Below are 16453 nucleotides of genomic sequence, written 5' to 3' on the forward strand. Positions count from 1 at the left end.
GAGGTGGGCTCAGCCTGGTCCACGGAGAGCCCCGGAGCATGCACAGTACCACAGAGCTTATCTGCTCAGAGGCAGCAGACCCTTCTGTCCTACCCCACATCGGGGGTCTATCGACAAGCCACCTCCAGGGGTTGCAGCACATCATGGGTGTTCAGGGAGAGGAGGTCCTTCAGCCAAAGGGCAGCCAAGACCCCAGCAGCCGGCCATGGGTAACGTGCACCCAGGTATTCTGTCTCATCTCCATGGACAGCATGCGGACGGATTATGAAGTTTATAGAAGAATAAGAGCAGACTCCAGTCTGGTCGGCAGAGGGGCCAGTACAGGTCCCTCTCATTGGCCAATAGTAAGGGTCAGCACTCCTTGGGCTGCACAGAGGGAAGGCTATGCTCCATGGCCCTGGCCTTCCAGGCACTCAGGCCACGAAGGAGGCTGTAATCAGCCCTCCCGAAGCCAGTGTCATCTGTAAAGCACAGTCCTGAGACCGATCCTAAAAGCTGCTACCCCCGGGGGCCTTATCCTGGTTCCGGTATCAATGCCTCCCATTGGGGCCTCAGGAGGGCAGACCCGATCGATCCCATGTGTCTGTCCTAGAACCTCCTGGACTCCAAGTCCCTAAAGCTCATCATCAGCATGACCCTGCACGACCGTACCACCAAGTCTCTGCTGCATCTGCACAAGAAGAAGAAACCTCCAAGCATCAGTGCTCAGTTCCAGGTGGGTGGCCTGCCGCTCGCATGGCTCAGCCAAAACAAACCCGACCTCGGCAGCTGAGCACTACCTCAGGGTTCCTGACCCAGCACTGCTTGACAGTTGGGGTCAGATCATTCATTCTCCCTGGGGGGAGCCACCCTGTGCATTGTGGGATGTTAAACATGGCTGGCCTCCCCACGCACCAGGTGCCCATAGCATCTTCCAGTCACGGCAATGTCTCCAGATACTGCCAGATGCTCCTGGGAAGACAGAATCGCCCCGGTTAAGAATCACCAAGTTTAAAAAAAAAAAATCACAAGTTAGCATGTGACTTAATGTAACCACCAAGCTGTGTCTTTAGGTCATGTTTCCCGTTTTTTTCCCTGGCTGTCAGGAAACTTGGGGACACTTTTTTTTTAGGGGGTCCAACAGCTGCTGACCATCACTGTTAGGTCTTTTATTCCTTCTCTCTCTCGTCAATCAGAGTCTTCTGTTCCCACTTAGGCTTTTTTTTGCTGTTACCTCATGTAGGAGTTCCCATAGATTCTTTTTGGGAACAGCAGAGCACAGACCGAAATCACGGCATCTGCAACACGTGTTTTAAATCCCCAGGAGTTTAGCTGGTTCCACACCCCCACACCCCCGCACCTTCCACCTGAGGCAAAGATCAGAGCTGGGTGACCCTAGGAAGATGGTGGCTGTTAGCCACAGAGACCCCACACCTCCCCTCAGGGGCTCCCTGGGGTAGTACAGCCTCCAAGTCACAACGTGCTGCTGCAATCTCCCATGTCCCATATCAGCACAGAACTCCCCCGCCCCTCCCACCATGATGTAGGTGGGTGACCTGGATCCCCTCTCACCAAAAGGGGTGCTGGAGAGGGTCCCAGCTGAGCACCTTCTTTCTCTTTCCCCAGACATCCCTTAACAAGCTCCTCGAGGCGCTGGGGAAGGCAGAGCCCTTCTTTATCCGCTGTATCCGCTCCAATGCTGAGAAGGTAAGAGGGTCCCACATCTCAGGGAGGTGAAGGCTGCAGGGTTGGTGGGAGGCAAGGCCTCGAGGAACTGAGTGTTCACAAACGGTGTGCCATAGCTGGCCGGGGGAAGTGGGGGAAGGGGGTCGGCAGAAGGCAGCAAGGGCAGCCACAAGCAAGCACGTCATCTGGAACGTGGAAGCGCACCAGAGGTTTGCTCAAGGAGGGACGGGTCAGATGTGCCCTTCAGATAATCCCAAAAGCAGCCAGTGCAGAATGTACCAGAAGGGAGGGGCGGAGGTTGTGCAGCAGGAGCTCAGAGCTTGCTGCTCATCCAGAAGATTCTGGAAAGACAGCACCAATAGAGCCCCAACAGCAGCCTCAGCCCTAGCTGCCAGGCTTCTTGCGCCCCAGGGTTCCACTGGGATTTTACAGGGGGCTGTATGGGATCTGGACTCCCTCTCCAGTGCAAGTGACGCCTGAGCAGGAGACCCTAGTGGTTCTGTTCTCTCATATTCTGTATCTCTACTCTTTTGGTTGTTTGTTTGTTTGTTTTTATTTGGGAACAGTGTGTTTCTCCAGGGCCCATCAGCTCCTAGTTGTTGTCCTTTAATCTAGTTGTGGAGGGCCCAGCTCAGCTCCAAGTCCAGTTGCCATTTTTTTCAATCTTAGTTGCAAGGGGCACAGCCCACCATTCCATGCGGGAATTGAACCGGCAACCTTGTTGAGAGCTCGCGCTCTAACCATCTGGCCGCCCCTCCAGCAGCTCAGCGGCAGCTCATTGTCTTCAGTCTAGTTGTGGAGGGTGCAGCTCACTGTCCCATGTGGGAATCGAACTAGCAACCCTGTTGTTCAGAGCTCGAGCTCTAACCAACTGAGCCATCCGGCCGCCCATCTCTTCCTGTTTTTCTGTCTCTCCTGGGACATTCTGGTAACGTCCACAGCCAGCTTCTCCCTGCCAGGTGTCATGACTTCCATCCTCTCAGCAAGGACCCCAATTCTGCCCTCTCCTCCTCTCCCTTCCTGCCTTCCAGTTCCCCCAGTGGTGTCTCAGACAAGGTGTATGCCCCGTATTCATCCCGCAGCAGAATGGCCCCTCTTCGTCTATTGGGGATGCTTACTTCAGCTTTGGCAACCCAGGAACGGCTCCATCAACACCTGCCCTGGGCGGGGGCTGTACCAGCAGGTGGTTCTTTGCCTTAGCGGGCCGTCCTGTGCGTTGTAGGCTGTTGAGCAGCAACCTTGGCCTCAAAGCCCACCAGATGCCAGAGGCACCCCCGCCTCGTCATGACAACCCCCCCACCATGCCGTTCCCTCCCTTCCATCCACTAAAATAACACCAACCAGCATGGAGGCCAGGCCCAAGCTTTGGGTTTGAAGCCCCCTGAGCCAGCGTCGTTCCCAGCCCCTGCTCCCTCTCCCGCAGCAGCAGGCGTCTCCCAATATCCCTGTCAGCCCCATCAGCTTCCCGTCCTTCTCTGGGCCTGTACTCAGCTTTCCCCGCCTTCCTCAGCCCTCAGCACTCAGCTCGGGGTCCCCTCTCCTGTGACACCTCCCACAGGGGCCCTGGCAGCATCCACCCCCTTAATGCATGTGTCTGGCTCCCACCTCCAGACCTCTCCTTCGAATCCCTAGTACTTAGCCCAGCACCTGGCCCAGAGTATGACGAGTTCAGCACAGTTTGGATTAGGGCCCTTAGGGAAGACCTCTGTAGCACGTTGTCTTGAATTCGGGGAAGGAGGGGCATGTGTCTCCTGGACACCAGGGATTAGAGCAGATCAAGTTTTGTAGACAAGACAAATGCCCTAAGCACTGCTACTCACCAGCTTTATCTCTTTATTCTAAAAAGAGCGCCTGGAGCAAGGAAAGGCAGGTGCTCAGGTTCACACGGCCTCCGTGCTGGGGACAGTCCCAGGCTAGCCAGGAGGCGCATGTGTGTCCAAACCGTGTCCATATCTGGAACCCTGCAGGGCCTTGTCCCACAGCGTCCCATCCCCAGCCGACCACAGGCTTCGGCGTCAGGCCTCCGGCACCTGCCCTGACCACTCACATCCCATTGCAGAAAGAGCTGTGCTTCGATGAGGAGCTGGTGCTGCAGCAGCTGCGCTACACGGGCATGCTGGAAACCGTGAGGATCCGGAGGTCGGGTTACAGCGCCAAGTACACCTTCCAGGTAGGCTGAACACACGTGGCTGCCTGTGGCCGGAGGGCCAGCCCCCTCCCTCTGCCAGAGAGAGCAGGGCCCTGGCACATGAACCCACACGGTTAGTTTCCACCAAGGCTTCTCTGCCCGGCACCACTGGCATTTGTACCGGATCTTTCTCTGTCATAAAGGGGGCAAGTTTCCTCTGAAGCGGTGGCTGGGCCCAGGCCCATCCTTGAACAACACAGAGGTGTGAAACCAAGCCGGAAGAGGGATTTGCACCAGCAGATCCCGCGCGGCTCTGTCCTTTACTGAGCACTTTCTGTGATAGACACTTTTGATACCCATCACTTTTATTCTGCCAACCAGTAGCAAGGAGGTCCTGGTTCCTGTTTTCCTGATACGGAAACTGAGGCCCAGGGAGGCGGTGACCTCAGCAATGGCTCACTGGGCATTCTCAAAACACAAGGGATTGTGAGTCACCTCAGCTTGGTGAAGACCAAATTGCTAGAGCAGTTTCTCAGTCATGCTGCCGTTGACACTGGGGGCTGAGTGAGTCTCTGTGGCAGGACTGTCCTGTGCACTGTGCAGGGTGTTGAGCAGCGTCCCTGGCCTCCACCCCGTCAATGCCAGTAGCACATGCGCCCTCTCCTCCCCCCCAACCGAGTTGTGACAACTCAAGAAGTCTCCAGACCTCACTGCATGTCCCCAGGGGTCAGCATGGCCCAGGCTGAGCATCCTGGGCTTGTACTCTGAGCTATTTGGTGCTTAAGTGAGCACTGGCCCCCTAGCCGAAGGTGGTGACACCTGGTCCCTGTTCAAGCTGATCCGAATGTCTTTGAGGATGTGGCTTCATCACGGCGTGCCTGTTTTCTTATCCACAGACTGGAAATGCCATCTTCCTCAATGGAAATAGGAAAGGCAAAATTACAGGAAAGAGAGAACATGCTAGTGGGGTTTACTAATGGTTGGCTCTTAAAATTTGACATAATTGTTTACTTAAAAGGCACATGCTTCCAGCTATGGTCCAGCCCTCTAACGAGCCATAGGCTATAAGCCCCTCCAAGGGTGGTCTCATCTCCTGGGTACCCCCCAACAATGCCAGCACCAGCAGGCCCCTTTATTTTCGTGTTTCCCCGAAAATAAGATCTAGCTGGACCATCAGCTCTAATGCGTCTTTTGGAGCAAACGTTAATATATAAGATCCAGTCTTCTTTTACTATGATATAAGATCGGGTCTTATATTAATGTTTGCTCCAAAAGACGCATTAGAGCTGATTGTCTGGCTAGGGCTTATTTTGGGGGAAATACGATAGCTACTCAGCAATTGACTGAAAGATCCAGTGCTCTGTATCTGTGATAGTCTTTCTTATACTATTTCAAAACGTCTGAGGTATTAGCTTCGTCACTACCGTTCACATCAAACCAAGTTTCAGCTTCGGAAACTGGGCGATGAGGGAACTGCCAGAGCTTTGTGTCCCTGTCAGTGGTGGAAATGCTCACTTGGACTCTCTTTCTCGGTCGAAATCACCCAGGACTTCACAGAGCAGTTCCAGGTGCTGTTGCCCAAGAACTCCCAGCCCTGCAGGGAGGTCATCTCTGCCCTGCTGGAGAAGATGAATGTCGACAAAAGGAGTTACCAGATCGGAAAGACTAAGGTCAGCGTTCCCACCACTCGGGGTGGCTGTACACCCACACCCTGCTTTCCGTCGCACACAGGACAGGGTCTTCCCATGGCCCAAGGCCCTGAGTCACATGCTGAAAAATAAAGGGCTCTGCTAAGGAAGTACGTTTCTTGGGGCCTGGCATGTTACTCCTTCCTGCAAGGCAGAGGGTGCACCCATGGGGCAGGGCTCAGGCATCAGGCCTATTTCTCATTTTCTCAAGCACACAGGCTACAAGACGATTTTTCAGCACGTGACCCAGGGTGTTCATGGACCAATCAGTCACCTTTGTAATGCCTGGCAGGTTTCCTTCACTCATCTTCCCCCCAGAAACCATCTCCCACCTCTGGATGGGTGTTGTTTGCTTCTTGTCCAACAGGTGCCGAGGTCAGATCCCTGTTGTGGCTTCACCTGATGTGAAAAATCCCTTCATGGTTCCCCAACACATTAGAGTTACCCATGTGACCCAGCAATTCCACTCCTAGGTATAGACCCAAAACAACTAAAAATAGGTGTTCAAACAAATCTTTGACACGCATATTTGTAGAAGCACTAGTCACAATCGGCAAACAGTGGAAACAACCCAGTGTCCTTCGGCTGATGAATGGATGAATAAGATGTGGTCCATCCACACGGGAATATTATTCAGCCCTGATTCACGCTACTAACTGAGGAACCTTGAAAACATTACACTGAGTGAAAGAAGCCTGACACAAAAGGCCACATAGTGCATGATTCTATTTAGTTGAAATAATCTAGAATAAGCAAATCCATAGAGACAGAAAGCAGATTAGCGATTGCCAGGGCTGGGGGAGGAGGAATGGGGAGCAACTGCTCATGGGGATAAGGTTTCCTTTTGGGGTGATGAAACGTTCTGGAACTAGATAAAAGTGGTAATTGCACAACATTGTGAATGTTCTAAGTGCCACTGAGTTGTTCGCTTTAAATGGTTAATTTTGTGTTATGTAAATTGCATCTCAATACATTTCAAGAAACACTCCCCTTGGTCGGGTCAGTCAGCACACCAGCTTGGTCTCACTCACTCCCAGGCTAGCTGTGCAGACCTCCTGGACCCAGGGGTTCTGGGGGCCTCGCTGACCCCACCTGTGCCCGCGCCCACCAGGTTTTCCTGAAGGAGACAGAGCGACAGGCCCTGCAGGAGACGCTGCACCGGGAGGTCGTACGAAAGATCCTACTCCTGCAAAGCTGGTTCCGGATGGTGCTGGAACGCCGGCACTTCCTGCAGATGAGGCGGGCAGCTGTCACCATCCAGGTAACACATGGGCCAATGGGCTGGGGTGTGGGAGTGGCACATGCCTGGCCCCTGAACACCCGCTCTGCTCTCAGGCCTGCTGGCGGTCCTACCGCGTCAGGCGGGCTCTGGAGAGGACACAGGCAGCCCTGTACCTCCAGGCCACATGGAGGGGCTACCGGCAGCGAGTGGCCTACCAGCGCCAAAGACAGAGCATCATCCACCTACAGAGCCTCTGCCGGGGGCACCTGCAGCGCAAGAGGTGAGCAGAACAGGGCCCCACCCCTCAGAATGTTTCAGAAGCCAGGAAGTTCACTCACCCAAAAGCTGCCTGAGATACAGGCAAATCTGGCAGGAATCCAGCCATCTGGGTACACAGGTCCTAGAAAGATGCCCCAGAGCTGGTGGCCAGTGCTTATGTGAAGCCCCAAGTTGCCTTCAGCCTCACTTGGTCCCCACCAGGGAACTTTATACCGACCTCCCCCAGCCGGTCAGTGAAACACATGGATTCAGGGTGGGGGGCGGTTCAGGCCACCCTGGACCAGCGCACCGTGGGCTCCCTTTCCACCACACAGGGAGCTTGGGCATCCGCCGGGCCAGGGACCCCAAAGGAATTCAGGGATTTCTTAACAGCTTTCCCATGACAGACCAAATGATGGTACCCCTGAACCAGCCAGGCAGACCCAGGGCAGAAGTGGCCGTGAGGACAGGGCCACCCCCCTGTTTCCCCTTTGTAGGCTGAGGAGGTTCTGCCTACCTGGAAGCATCTCTGAAGGCCAGGGACAGCATCCAGCCCCTGAGCCCATGATAGGGGTCCCACCAGAGCACGGCTCCGCGGCCTCTGACGCCCTGGGTGGATTCTGGGGGCCACGTGCACATTGGTTCCTGAACCCTCCCCCTTTACTCTCCTCACACTAGCTTCCGCCAGATGGTCACAGAGAAGCAGAAGGCGGAAGAGAAAGAGAGGGAAGCCCAGCAAGCCGCGAGGGAAGAAACCACAGTGGGCAGGCTGAGTCCAGAACCGTCGGAGGGTGACATGCATTCAGTACTGGAGCCCGAGGGATGGCCAACCCATGAGCCCCCAGCGGAAAGCTCCCACCCCACGAAGGAGGGCCCCAGCCCTGAGAAGGTTCTCCCACCCCAGAAAAACATACCTGAAATTCACGAGAAAGTGTCCAGCAGCCGGGAGAAGCGCGAGTCTCGGAGGCAGAGAGGGCTGGAGCACGTGGAACTCCAGAACAAACACATGCAGTCCTGCAAGGATGAGAACGCCCTCAGAGAACCTTCTAGAAAGGTTACTCTGGAGCAGGAGGAGCATCTCCCCAAAGACAAAAAGGAGAGCAGAGAAGATGAAGCCCTGTCAGACACAGGGACAGAGATGGAGAAATCTGCTGAGACAAAGCAACCTGAGGGGCCACCACAAGCCACGCCAACCTGCCAGGTCCCCAGAGAAACCCCGCAGGCACCCCAGGGCAGAATGGAACGGCCCACCAGCCTGGCCCTGGACAGCAGGGTTGGCGCAGCAGCCCCTGGCACCACCCCCGAGACCCCCCAGGAGAAGAGCAAGCTGAGTGGTAGCCCAAGGGCACAGGACAGGCCCGAGAGCCCCGGAGGCCCCGCCCATATCCAGCGGTACCGGGACCCAGCCTCCGAACGGCTGGCTAGTGCTGTGGAGCTGTGGCGGGGCAAGAACCGGACGGCTACCAGCCCCAGCACCATGCTGAGCCAGTCCCTAGACCTGAGCGAGCGGCACCGAGCTGTGGGGGCCACACTCACACCCACAGAGTAAGCCCCACACCATCCTTTGTCCAAGCACCGTTGGGTGGGCTGGGTAGGGGACATGCAGTCAAAGGCCTGGCGGCAGGACTGGCCTCACACGACAGCACTTGGGGCCACCTTATTCTCTGCATGGGGCCTTCCCGTGTTCTGTGGGGTACAGGTATCCCCAAAACACACAAGCAGCTTCGTGCCCAAGAGCTAATACGAGGTGTGTGGAGCCCTGAAGAAGGAGGGAGAGGGGTCCGGTGTGGATGAGGCCCCTGCCTGGGGCCCCACTGCTGGGGCCTGGCCTGGACCCTGAACCCTAGGAGCCCCTACTCAGAAAGCCCCTGGCCTGGCAAAGGAAGGCCTCCAGGGCCCCGCACCCTACTCCACCTGGGCCTCGGTTTCCTTACCATTGAAGGGGTGACCACACTGCTCAGGCGCTACACCCAGCTCTCAACACATGCTGCCTGAGCCTCACTTAGCTAAATATTAGTGGCTGGTACCAGCCCCTTGTCCCAGAGGCCCACTTAACTGAAGGGAAGAGTGGAGGAGGACACGGCCCTCTGCTCATGGTGCTGCCTTCGGGGTGGAACCATCCTGTGCACGTGGGGTGCAGAGCAGCGTCCCCAGGCTCCACCCACCAGATGCCAGTAGAATTACCCTACAGTTATAACAACCAACACCACCTCTGAACTCTTTCTTGTTGATCAAAGCCACGTTTCTGTGATCTCGCAGGGAGAGGCGCATTTCGTTATCTACCAGCGATGTCTCCAAGCTCCTCCCAGCCCCGGCCCAGGCCAAGACTCAGGTAAAGCTTCAGGCCTCAACTCTCAACCCTCAGAGTCCAGGCTCGCTTCTGCCCAAAGGGCAGCTGACAAGAGAAGGGGAGTCGGTGAACAGAGCGCATGGCGACTTAAGGACCCCTTGCTTTCCTCCAGTGAAGCCACCTGCCTTTGCTTACCCACCCCTATTCTGTCGTAGCCTCCTTCGGAAGGTGTGGATGGTGAGCCCAGCACAAAGAAGCCAGCCATCCAGAAGAAGAAATCGGGCGACGCATCAGCCGCCGGCACAGATGCAGGACTGTCACCAGGCCCCCAGGCCGACTCTAAGTGAGTGTGGGTGGGGTTCAGGATGGGTTTGGGCCACCAGAGGACGGCCAGGGCCCCTGACAAGACTCCCAGTCTCCAAGTGGCCGGTTTCCAAAACCAACGGCATTTACAAAGCTGAGTCGGGCAGGCGTTTCCTCAGTCGCAATTCCATAATAAGAGGCCCACATGGAGCCCAGGTCCTGGCCACTTCGGGGTGAAATGATCCCACTGAAGCTTAGAGCCAATCTGGGTCACCTCTTCTGGGTCCAGATGGTGGGTTCCGTTTGGCTTTTTATGGAACCAGAACCAGCTCCCCTGTCCCTACTTCCAGGAATTCCTCCTGGGTTCTCGGCCGAGGCTCTGTCTCTGGAAGCTCCTGCCCAAGTGCTACAGCTAGTTCCATCCCAGAAAAAAACAGGGGCGCTCTGATCCAAAGAGACTGAGGAAGATGAAGAACGAGCTGTAGTGGGAGGCAGAGAGCCCCCCACTGTGGGATGAGCCCACCACCAAAGCAATGAACCACCAACAGGGTGGCTTCAAACAAACTTATTCTCTCACAGTCCCAGAAGCCAGAAGTCTGCAATCCAGGTGTCACAGGGCCACTCTTCCACCAGAGGCTCTAAGCAAGCATCCTTCCTGCCTCTTCCAGGTTCTGGGGGCTCCAGGCATCCTTGGCTGTGAACACATCGGTTCATTCTTTGCCTCCATCGTCACATAACCTTCTTTCACCTGTGTCTTCTTTTTCTGTCTCTTATAAGGACACTTGTCGTTGGATTTAGGGCCCATCTGGGTAATCCAGGATGATCTTATCTTGAGATGTTTCACTTAGTGTCTTAGTCCATTCAGACTGCTATACCAAAATACCACAGACTGAGCGGCTTAAACAACAGGCATTTAGTTCTCACTGTTCTGGAGGCTGGAAGTCTGAGATCAGGGGTGCCAAGGAGACTTGGTGTCCAGTGAGGACGCACTTCCTGGTTCGTAGATGTCTTCTGGCAGAAGGAGCCAGGGTGTGCTCTCTGGGGTCTCTTATAAGGGCACTAATGCCATTCATGAGGGCACCACCCTCATGACCTAATCACCTCCCAGAGGCCCCACCACCTAATACCATCACGTGGGGGATTCGGCTTCAGCATATGAATTTGGGGAGACACACACATTTAGTCTATAGTATTTGGTCACATCTGCGAAGACCCAGTTCCCAAATAAGTTCACCCCACACACACCTAGTAGCCACAGTGCACGATTCTGTTTATTCTTTGTGAATTTTTTTCCTAACCTTGTGTCATAAAACACATGAAAGGGATGGGATGGTTATATATATATATGAAAATGGGATCAGCGTCTGCTCAGCACCGTGCTTTTTCACTCGACGCCTCCATCAGTTTCACGCAATTCAATCTTATTTTTAGTAGCATCCATTTTCATCAATAATGAAGACAAGGGTTATTTCTCTCTTTATGGTAAGATGACCCTGTCTTTGGCCTCACCTCTGTTTTCATTTCCTGAGACTTAAACGGAACCCCTTACTTTCTCCTTCAGGTCCACGTTTAAGAGACTTTTCCTACATAAGAACAAGGATAAAAAGTACAGCCTGGAGGGTGTAGAGGACACGGAGAACACGGCCCCTGGGAACGTTGTGCTGGAAGCTGCCGTCATGAAGAAGAATCTAGAAGGTTGGTCACCCTCGACCTCAGGAATGGACAGCAGAGCCACTGGGGCCCCTGGGACTTTGGGCACACAGTTTCAGGGCTGGTTCCCATCCCTGGAGGCACTTTCTAGGTGTGGGCCCAGCGTGCCGTGTGTAGGGTCCTGGCTGTCTGTGATTGCCCCACGAGGCTGTGCAGCGTCCTCCCCCAGAACCTGCCCTTGCCAGCCACTCCTCCTCCCCTACAGCCCCCTCAGGCCACCAGCACCGCCACACTGCGGGCGAGAAGCACACCAAGGAGCCAGGAGGCAAAGGGAAGAAAAACCGAAACCTCAAGATTGGCAGAATCACGGTGTCAGAGAAGTGGCGGGAGTCGGTGTTCCGCCAGATCACCAACGCCAATGAGCTCAAGTACCTGGACGAGTTCCTGCTCAACAAGGTGGGGCGGCGGGGGTTCAGGGGCAGGGGTTGCAAGTCTTCAGACCTGGGCCTTCCTGGAAGGGCTGGCACCACCCAGCAGTTTTCTGAGCCACCACCTCAGAACCCATAGCGGACTGGGAACAGAAAGTCCAGGTGCACAGTTCCAACACACAGAAAATTCCAGAAACATGATGCTTGTTCCTAAGTTTGACATCAGCTCTTTTTCTGTAAAACCTGGCGTGGGCTCACATAACACCATTTGTAACCTACATTCATCTCGGTCAGGACAGGTACAGTGGTCCCTCAGTATCCAAAGGGGATTGGTTCCAGAAGCCCTGCAGATACTAAAATATAAGTCCCTTACATTTGTGCATAGGCTACAGCAGGGTGTGTCTACACGTGACCCCTGTGGTGATGTGCTCAGCATAGTGTTCAGCCGGCAGCAAATTCAAGTTTTGGTTTGGGGGACGTTCTGGGGTTTCTTTTTTTGTTTTGTTTTCCCAAATATTTTCGATCTGCTGTTAGAAGACACTTACGTGTCTATTGTGTTGCAGTGACCTTGGGGGGTGGTTGCCCCCCTTCTCACACACTCGAGGAAACAAACAAAAAGATCCAGAATAACCTTCCAGGCAGGGTACACTTGTGTCCCACCAGGCTTTCTCTAGGTCCAGCAGCCTCACTGGGGTTCCGCCATGGCCCAGCCATGCCCATGAATTTCTTATTTTATTTAGAAGACGCTTTTACAAAACGCATGGGGGCTTGTGGCCGATGCTAATTGAGCACTTACTGTGCACAGGAGAGGTAAATAAGCCATGGCCTATGCTCCTGGTGTTTACGGCCCCAGCCACAGACAATCCCATAGCAGGATTTGGGAGCTTCTCAGAAGGGCAGCAGGGGACCCTGCAAAGGGCGGACATGTCATGGAATGACCAAGCAGCTCAAGGCAGCCCTCAGTCCTGGGGCGTGGCCAGGGGTTGAGCACCTGTGTGGCAATTCTGCCCCTGGGGGACACTTGGCAACATCTGTAGACATTTTTGGTGGTCGAGTGAGGGCTGCTATTGGCATCTCATGCGTGGAGGCCAGGGATGCTGTTCCACACCCCATAGTGAGTGATCTGGCCCCAAACGTCAATAGTATGAACATGGACTGAAGGGATGAGAGAAACCAGAGTTGAGTAGAGGGCCCAGATCTTATCCTGCAAGCCCAGGGGAGTCAGAGAAGGGCTTGGGACAGGGCAGAGTGGCGGCCACTCTGATATCTGGCCTGAGGCAACACAGGGTCCGTGGGTCTGTCCCCCCATCTCTCTCCAGATAAATGACCTGCGTTCCCAGAAGACCCCCATTGAGAGCTTGTTCATCGAGGCCACCGAGAAGTTTCGGAGCAACCTCAAGACCATGTACTCCGTCCCCGTACGTGTAGCCCCCAGCCCCAGGGGGAACCTGGCAATCCCTGAGCCTTCCCCAGGGACCCCCCATCCCTCTGTCCAGGGGGGTCACACCTTCCATCCCCACAGAACGGGAAGATCCACGTTGGCTACAAGGACCTGATGGAGAACTACCAGATTGTCGTGAGCAACCTGGCAGCCGAGCGCGGCGAGAAGGACACCAACCTGGTCCTCAACCTTTTCCAGTCATTGCTGGACGAGTTCACCCGCGGGCACACCAAGAACGACTTCGAGCTGCCCAAGGTGGGTGGGGGCAGGGGGCTGGCACAGCCTGGGGGGCCGGCTGGAGGCGGGGCTACCCCAGAGGCCCACACAGACCTGCCTTTGTGCTCCCTCACAGCAGAGCAAAGCTCAAAAGAAAAAGCGGAAGCAGGAGCGCGCGGTGAGTATACGTGTGTGTGAGAGTGAGTGTGTGCAGGTGAGCATGTGTGGTTTTCGCCCGGCCCTGAGGAACCCTCGTGGGGAAGGAGCGGCCCCTGGCCCTGAGATGCCTCAGGCAACATCCATGCTGGGCAGCCCGACCAGGCGGGGTGGGGGGTGGGGGTGAGGGTGGGGGGCCCGCCCTCGCCACTCAGCACCCTCCCCCTTGGCCCCTAGGTCCAGCAGCACAACGGGCACGTGTTCGCCAGCTACCAAGTGAGCATCCCTCAGTCGTGTGAGCAGTGCCTCTCCTACATCTGGCTCATGGACAAGGCCCTGCTCTGCAGCGGTGAGTGCTTCAGCACCCCAGCCTCCCCCACTGCACGCCCTGAACCCCACTGAATCCTGCCACCATGTCCCTAACCCCTTGCTGGGCTCCCGGACCTTTACCTCAGCCACAGGGCAGATCTGTCCAGAACACTGTCCCGGCCACATCTCTCCCCACTCCAGACCCCACCTAGGCAGGTTACCCTGTGTCCCACCTCCGGGCCTTTCTATGCGTTGTTACCACTGCCTAAGCTGCTGGCCCTTCCCCTATGTGCCAGGAGAGGCCAGTCAGTCCCCACCAGGGGACTGAGAGATGGCCATAGCCCAGGATAGCCCAGCTGGCCCTCAGTCAGGCAGCCAGGGGGTAGCCAAGCCAAGCCTGGAGACCAACCGACCCTCAGAGGCCTAGTGAGGTCCAGTGGGCCTCTAGCACTTGCATTTTCATACCAGGACCAGCCAGGCTCATCTGTCTTTTCAACCCAGGGTCTCCTCTTCCCCCCTGGAGTCCTGCGTGAGGAGCAGCCCCCCATCCCACAGCCGTCATAAATACCCGGGCATTTGTCACTGTTCCCAAATAAGGACATACCCAGACACCACCTCCTTTTTCTCTTCTCTCCATGCCTGATGTCCCCTAGTCTGGGGTTTGGTGTGCTTGGGAGAAACAAAAGCGACATCACTCACACCACTGTTATAGGCCAAGTCCCCAGGGCCTCCTCCTGGCAGGACTGAGGCATGGGCCCCCTAAACCCCTGGGGCTAGTTCTCACTGGCCAGGCTGGTTCTGAGGCCACTAACACTCACCAGCTATGAACACCTGCCTACATGGCTCCCTCGCCTGGGAATCAGGGCAGAGATATGTGTGATTCAAGTCTAGTCGGCAGGCCCCTGGCCATCGGGACAGGCGGCCCTGGGAACCTGAGGCCACTGCTGGTCTGCCTGTGACCACCCTCTCCCCCTGCCATGACTCCTAGTGTGCAAGATGACCTGCCACAAGAAGTGCGTGCACAAGATTCAGACCTACTGCTCCTACCCATGTGGAAGGAAGGTGAGCCCACCGAGGCCAGGAACTTTCCAGAACAGTAGGTTCAGGACCAGATGCCTGTGGAAGGCAATCCTGAGAGGTGTGGAGGAGAGGGTGTGCCTGGTGCAAGGCCAAGGGTGGGCATCAGGAAGAAGCAGGGAGCTGGCAAGTGGGGCTGGGCCTGAGCGAAGCACCCGGTTCTGCCCGAGCGCCTTGAGACCCCCAAGGCAGGGGCTGGGCTTGTGTGTGCATCTCAGAACCTGGCCCTGCTCCTGCCTCTTCTGGGAGAAGGGAATACCCCTACTGTACCCACGAGGGAGGCGGGGTCCCGAGTGCTGGAGTGGCAGCAGGAGCCAGGACGGACTGTTCTGAGGGGCCATGGATGCTCCTTGTACGGAGCACCTGCCCAGCGGCTATTGAGCTGACTTCCGCAGCCCGGCACAGCCAGAACCTGCAGGGAGGGAATAAGGGGCCGAGGGATGGAGCCCACAAAGGAGGCCTGAAGGGCAGCTGGGGAAGACAGATGACCCAGGCCTCACCTCCGCCCCCGGCATTGCAGAGCGAGCCAGGTGCCGAGCCAGGCCACTTTGGTGTTTGCGTGGATAGCCTGACCAGCGATAAGGCCTCGGTGCCCATCGTGCTGGAGAAGCTTCTGGAACACGTGGAGATGCACGGCCTGTACACCGAGGGCCTCTACCGCAAATCAGGCGCTGCCAACCGCACAAGGGAGCTCCGGCAGGCGCTGCAGTCAGGTGGGTGCTGTGGCAGGTGGGGCCTACAAATAGGTATTCCGGCAGGTGGGCATCAGGAGGCACACAGCCCTCCCGCCTGCACTGCGCTCACCAGCCCTGCCCACTTTCTCCAAAGACCCCGCGGCCGTCAAGCTGGAGAACTTCCCCATACATGCCATCACCGGGGTGCTCAAGCAGTGGCTGCGGGAACTGCCCGAGCCCCTCATGACCTTCGCCCAGTACAGTGACTTCCTCCGTGCCGTCGGTGAGTCCCATCATGGCAGCAAGGGTAAGCGGGTGGTCGAGATTGGGGTCAGAGCCACAAGCATACTGTGGCCAGCCAGGGACAGAGAACCACCCAATCAGAGCTGAGAAACCAAGACCTGGGGCAGGGCTGGGACCCCTCTGGGACCCTGCATTGTTGCCACACACCCAGCCCAGGCCCCACACGGTGGGAGGCTTCCCTGTCCCCAAGGGGTGTCTCAGTGGGGCCCACAGGGAGCTGACACCTGGGCCTTCCTAGAGCTGCCAGAGAAGCAGGAGCAGCTGGCTGCCATCTACGCCGTCCTGGAGCACCTTCCAGAAGCCAATCACAACTCCTTGGAGCGGCTCATCTTCCACCTGGTCAAGCAAGTGTCCGCTGCCACTCTCTTTGGGGTGGGGGTCCCTGCCAGGAGCCCCGCCGCCTGTTCCTAGGCGGGTATTCTCGGCTGGTTCTGCGCCAGGATTTGGGCCCATGTTGGGCGGTCGGTGAGGGGGCTCCCGGCCATCCCCTAACTGCTGCTCGCTACGCAGGGTGGCCCTGCTCGAGGACGTGAATCGCATGTCACCCAGTGCACTGGCCATCATCTTTGCGCCCTGCCTCCTACGCTGCCCTGACAACTCAGACCCACTGACCAGCATGAAGGACGTCCTCAAGATTACCACGTG

At 56.4% G+C, this 16453-nt stretch overlaps 1 protein-coding gene across 8 annotated transcripts in view; it reads left to right on the forward strand.

Moving 5' to 3' along the window:
• Window positions 1–16453, forward strand: part of MYO9B (myosin IXB) — a 78825-nt gene that overhangs the window by 58449 nt on the left and 3923 nt on the right. For 7 of the 8 annotated variants that reach the window (XM_033133758.1, XM_033133760.1, XM_033133756.1 and 4 more), the window contains 20 exons: window positions 593–715; window positions 1606–1686; window positions 3725–3835; window positions 5341–5463; window positions 6593–6742; window positions 6817–6983; window positions 7640–8506; window positions 9221–9293; window positions 9467–9594; window positions 11116–11249; window positions 11470–11660; window positions 12952–13050; window positions 13155–13328; window positions 13426–13467; window positions 13683–13794; window positions 14743–14816; window positions 15352–15544; window positions 15660–15788; window positions 16047–16152; window positions 16319–16450. In XM_033133758.1, the coding sequence (XP_032989649.1) occupies window positions 593–715; window positions 1606–1686; window positions 3725–3835; window positions 5341–5463; window positions 6593–6742; window positions 6817–6983; window positions 7640–8506; window positions 9221–9293; window positions 9467–9594; window positions 11116–11249; window positions 11470–11660; window positions 12952–13050; window positions 13155–13328; window positions 13426–13467; window positions 13683–13794; window positions 14743–14816; window positions 15352–15544; window positions 15660–15788; window positions 16047–16152; window positions 16319–16450 (3209 nt within the window). The remainder of the gene's footprint in view (window positions 1–592; window positions 716–1605; window positions 1687–3724; window positions 3836–5340; window positions 5464–6592; window positions 6743–6816; window positions 6984–7639; window positions 8507–9220; window positions 9294–9466; window positions 9595–11115; window positions 11250–11469; window positions 11661–12951; window positions 13051–13154; window positions 13329–13425; window positions 13468–13682; window positions 13795–14742; window positions 14817–15351; window positions 15545–15659; window positions 15789–16046; window positions 16153–16318; window positions 16451–16453) is intronic. The other variant, XM_033133757.1, reaches the window with a different exon arrangement.

The sequence above is a fragment of the Rhinolophus ferrumequinum genome, chromosome 18 (genome assembly GCF_004115265.2).
Source record: "Rhinolophus ferrumequinum isolate MPI-CBG mRhiFer1 chromosome 18, mRhiFer1_v1.p, whole genome shotgun sequence".
NCBI classification, from domain to species: Eukaryota; Metazoa; Chordata; class Mammalia; order Chiroptera; family Rhinolophidae; genus Rhinolophus; species Rhinolophus ferrumequinum.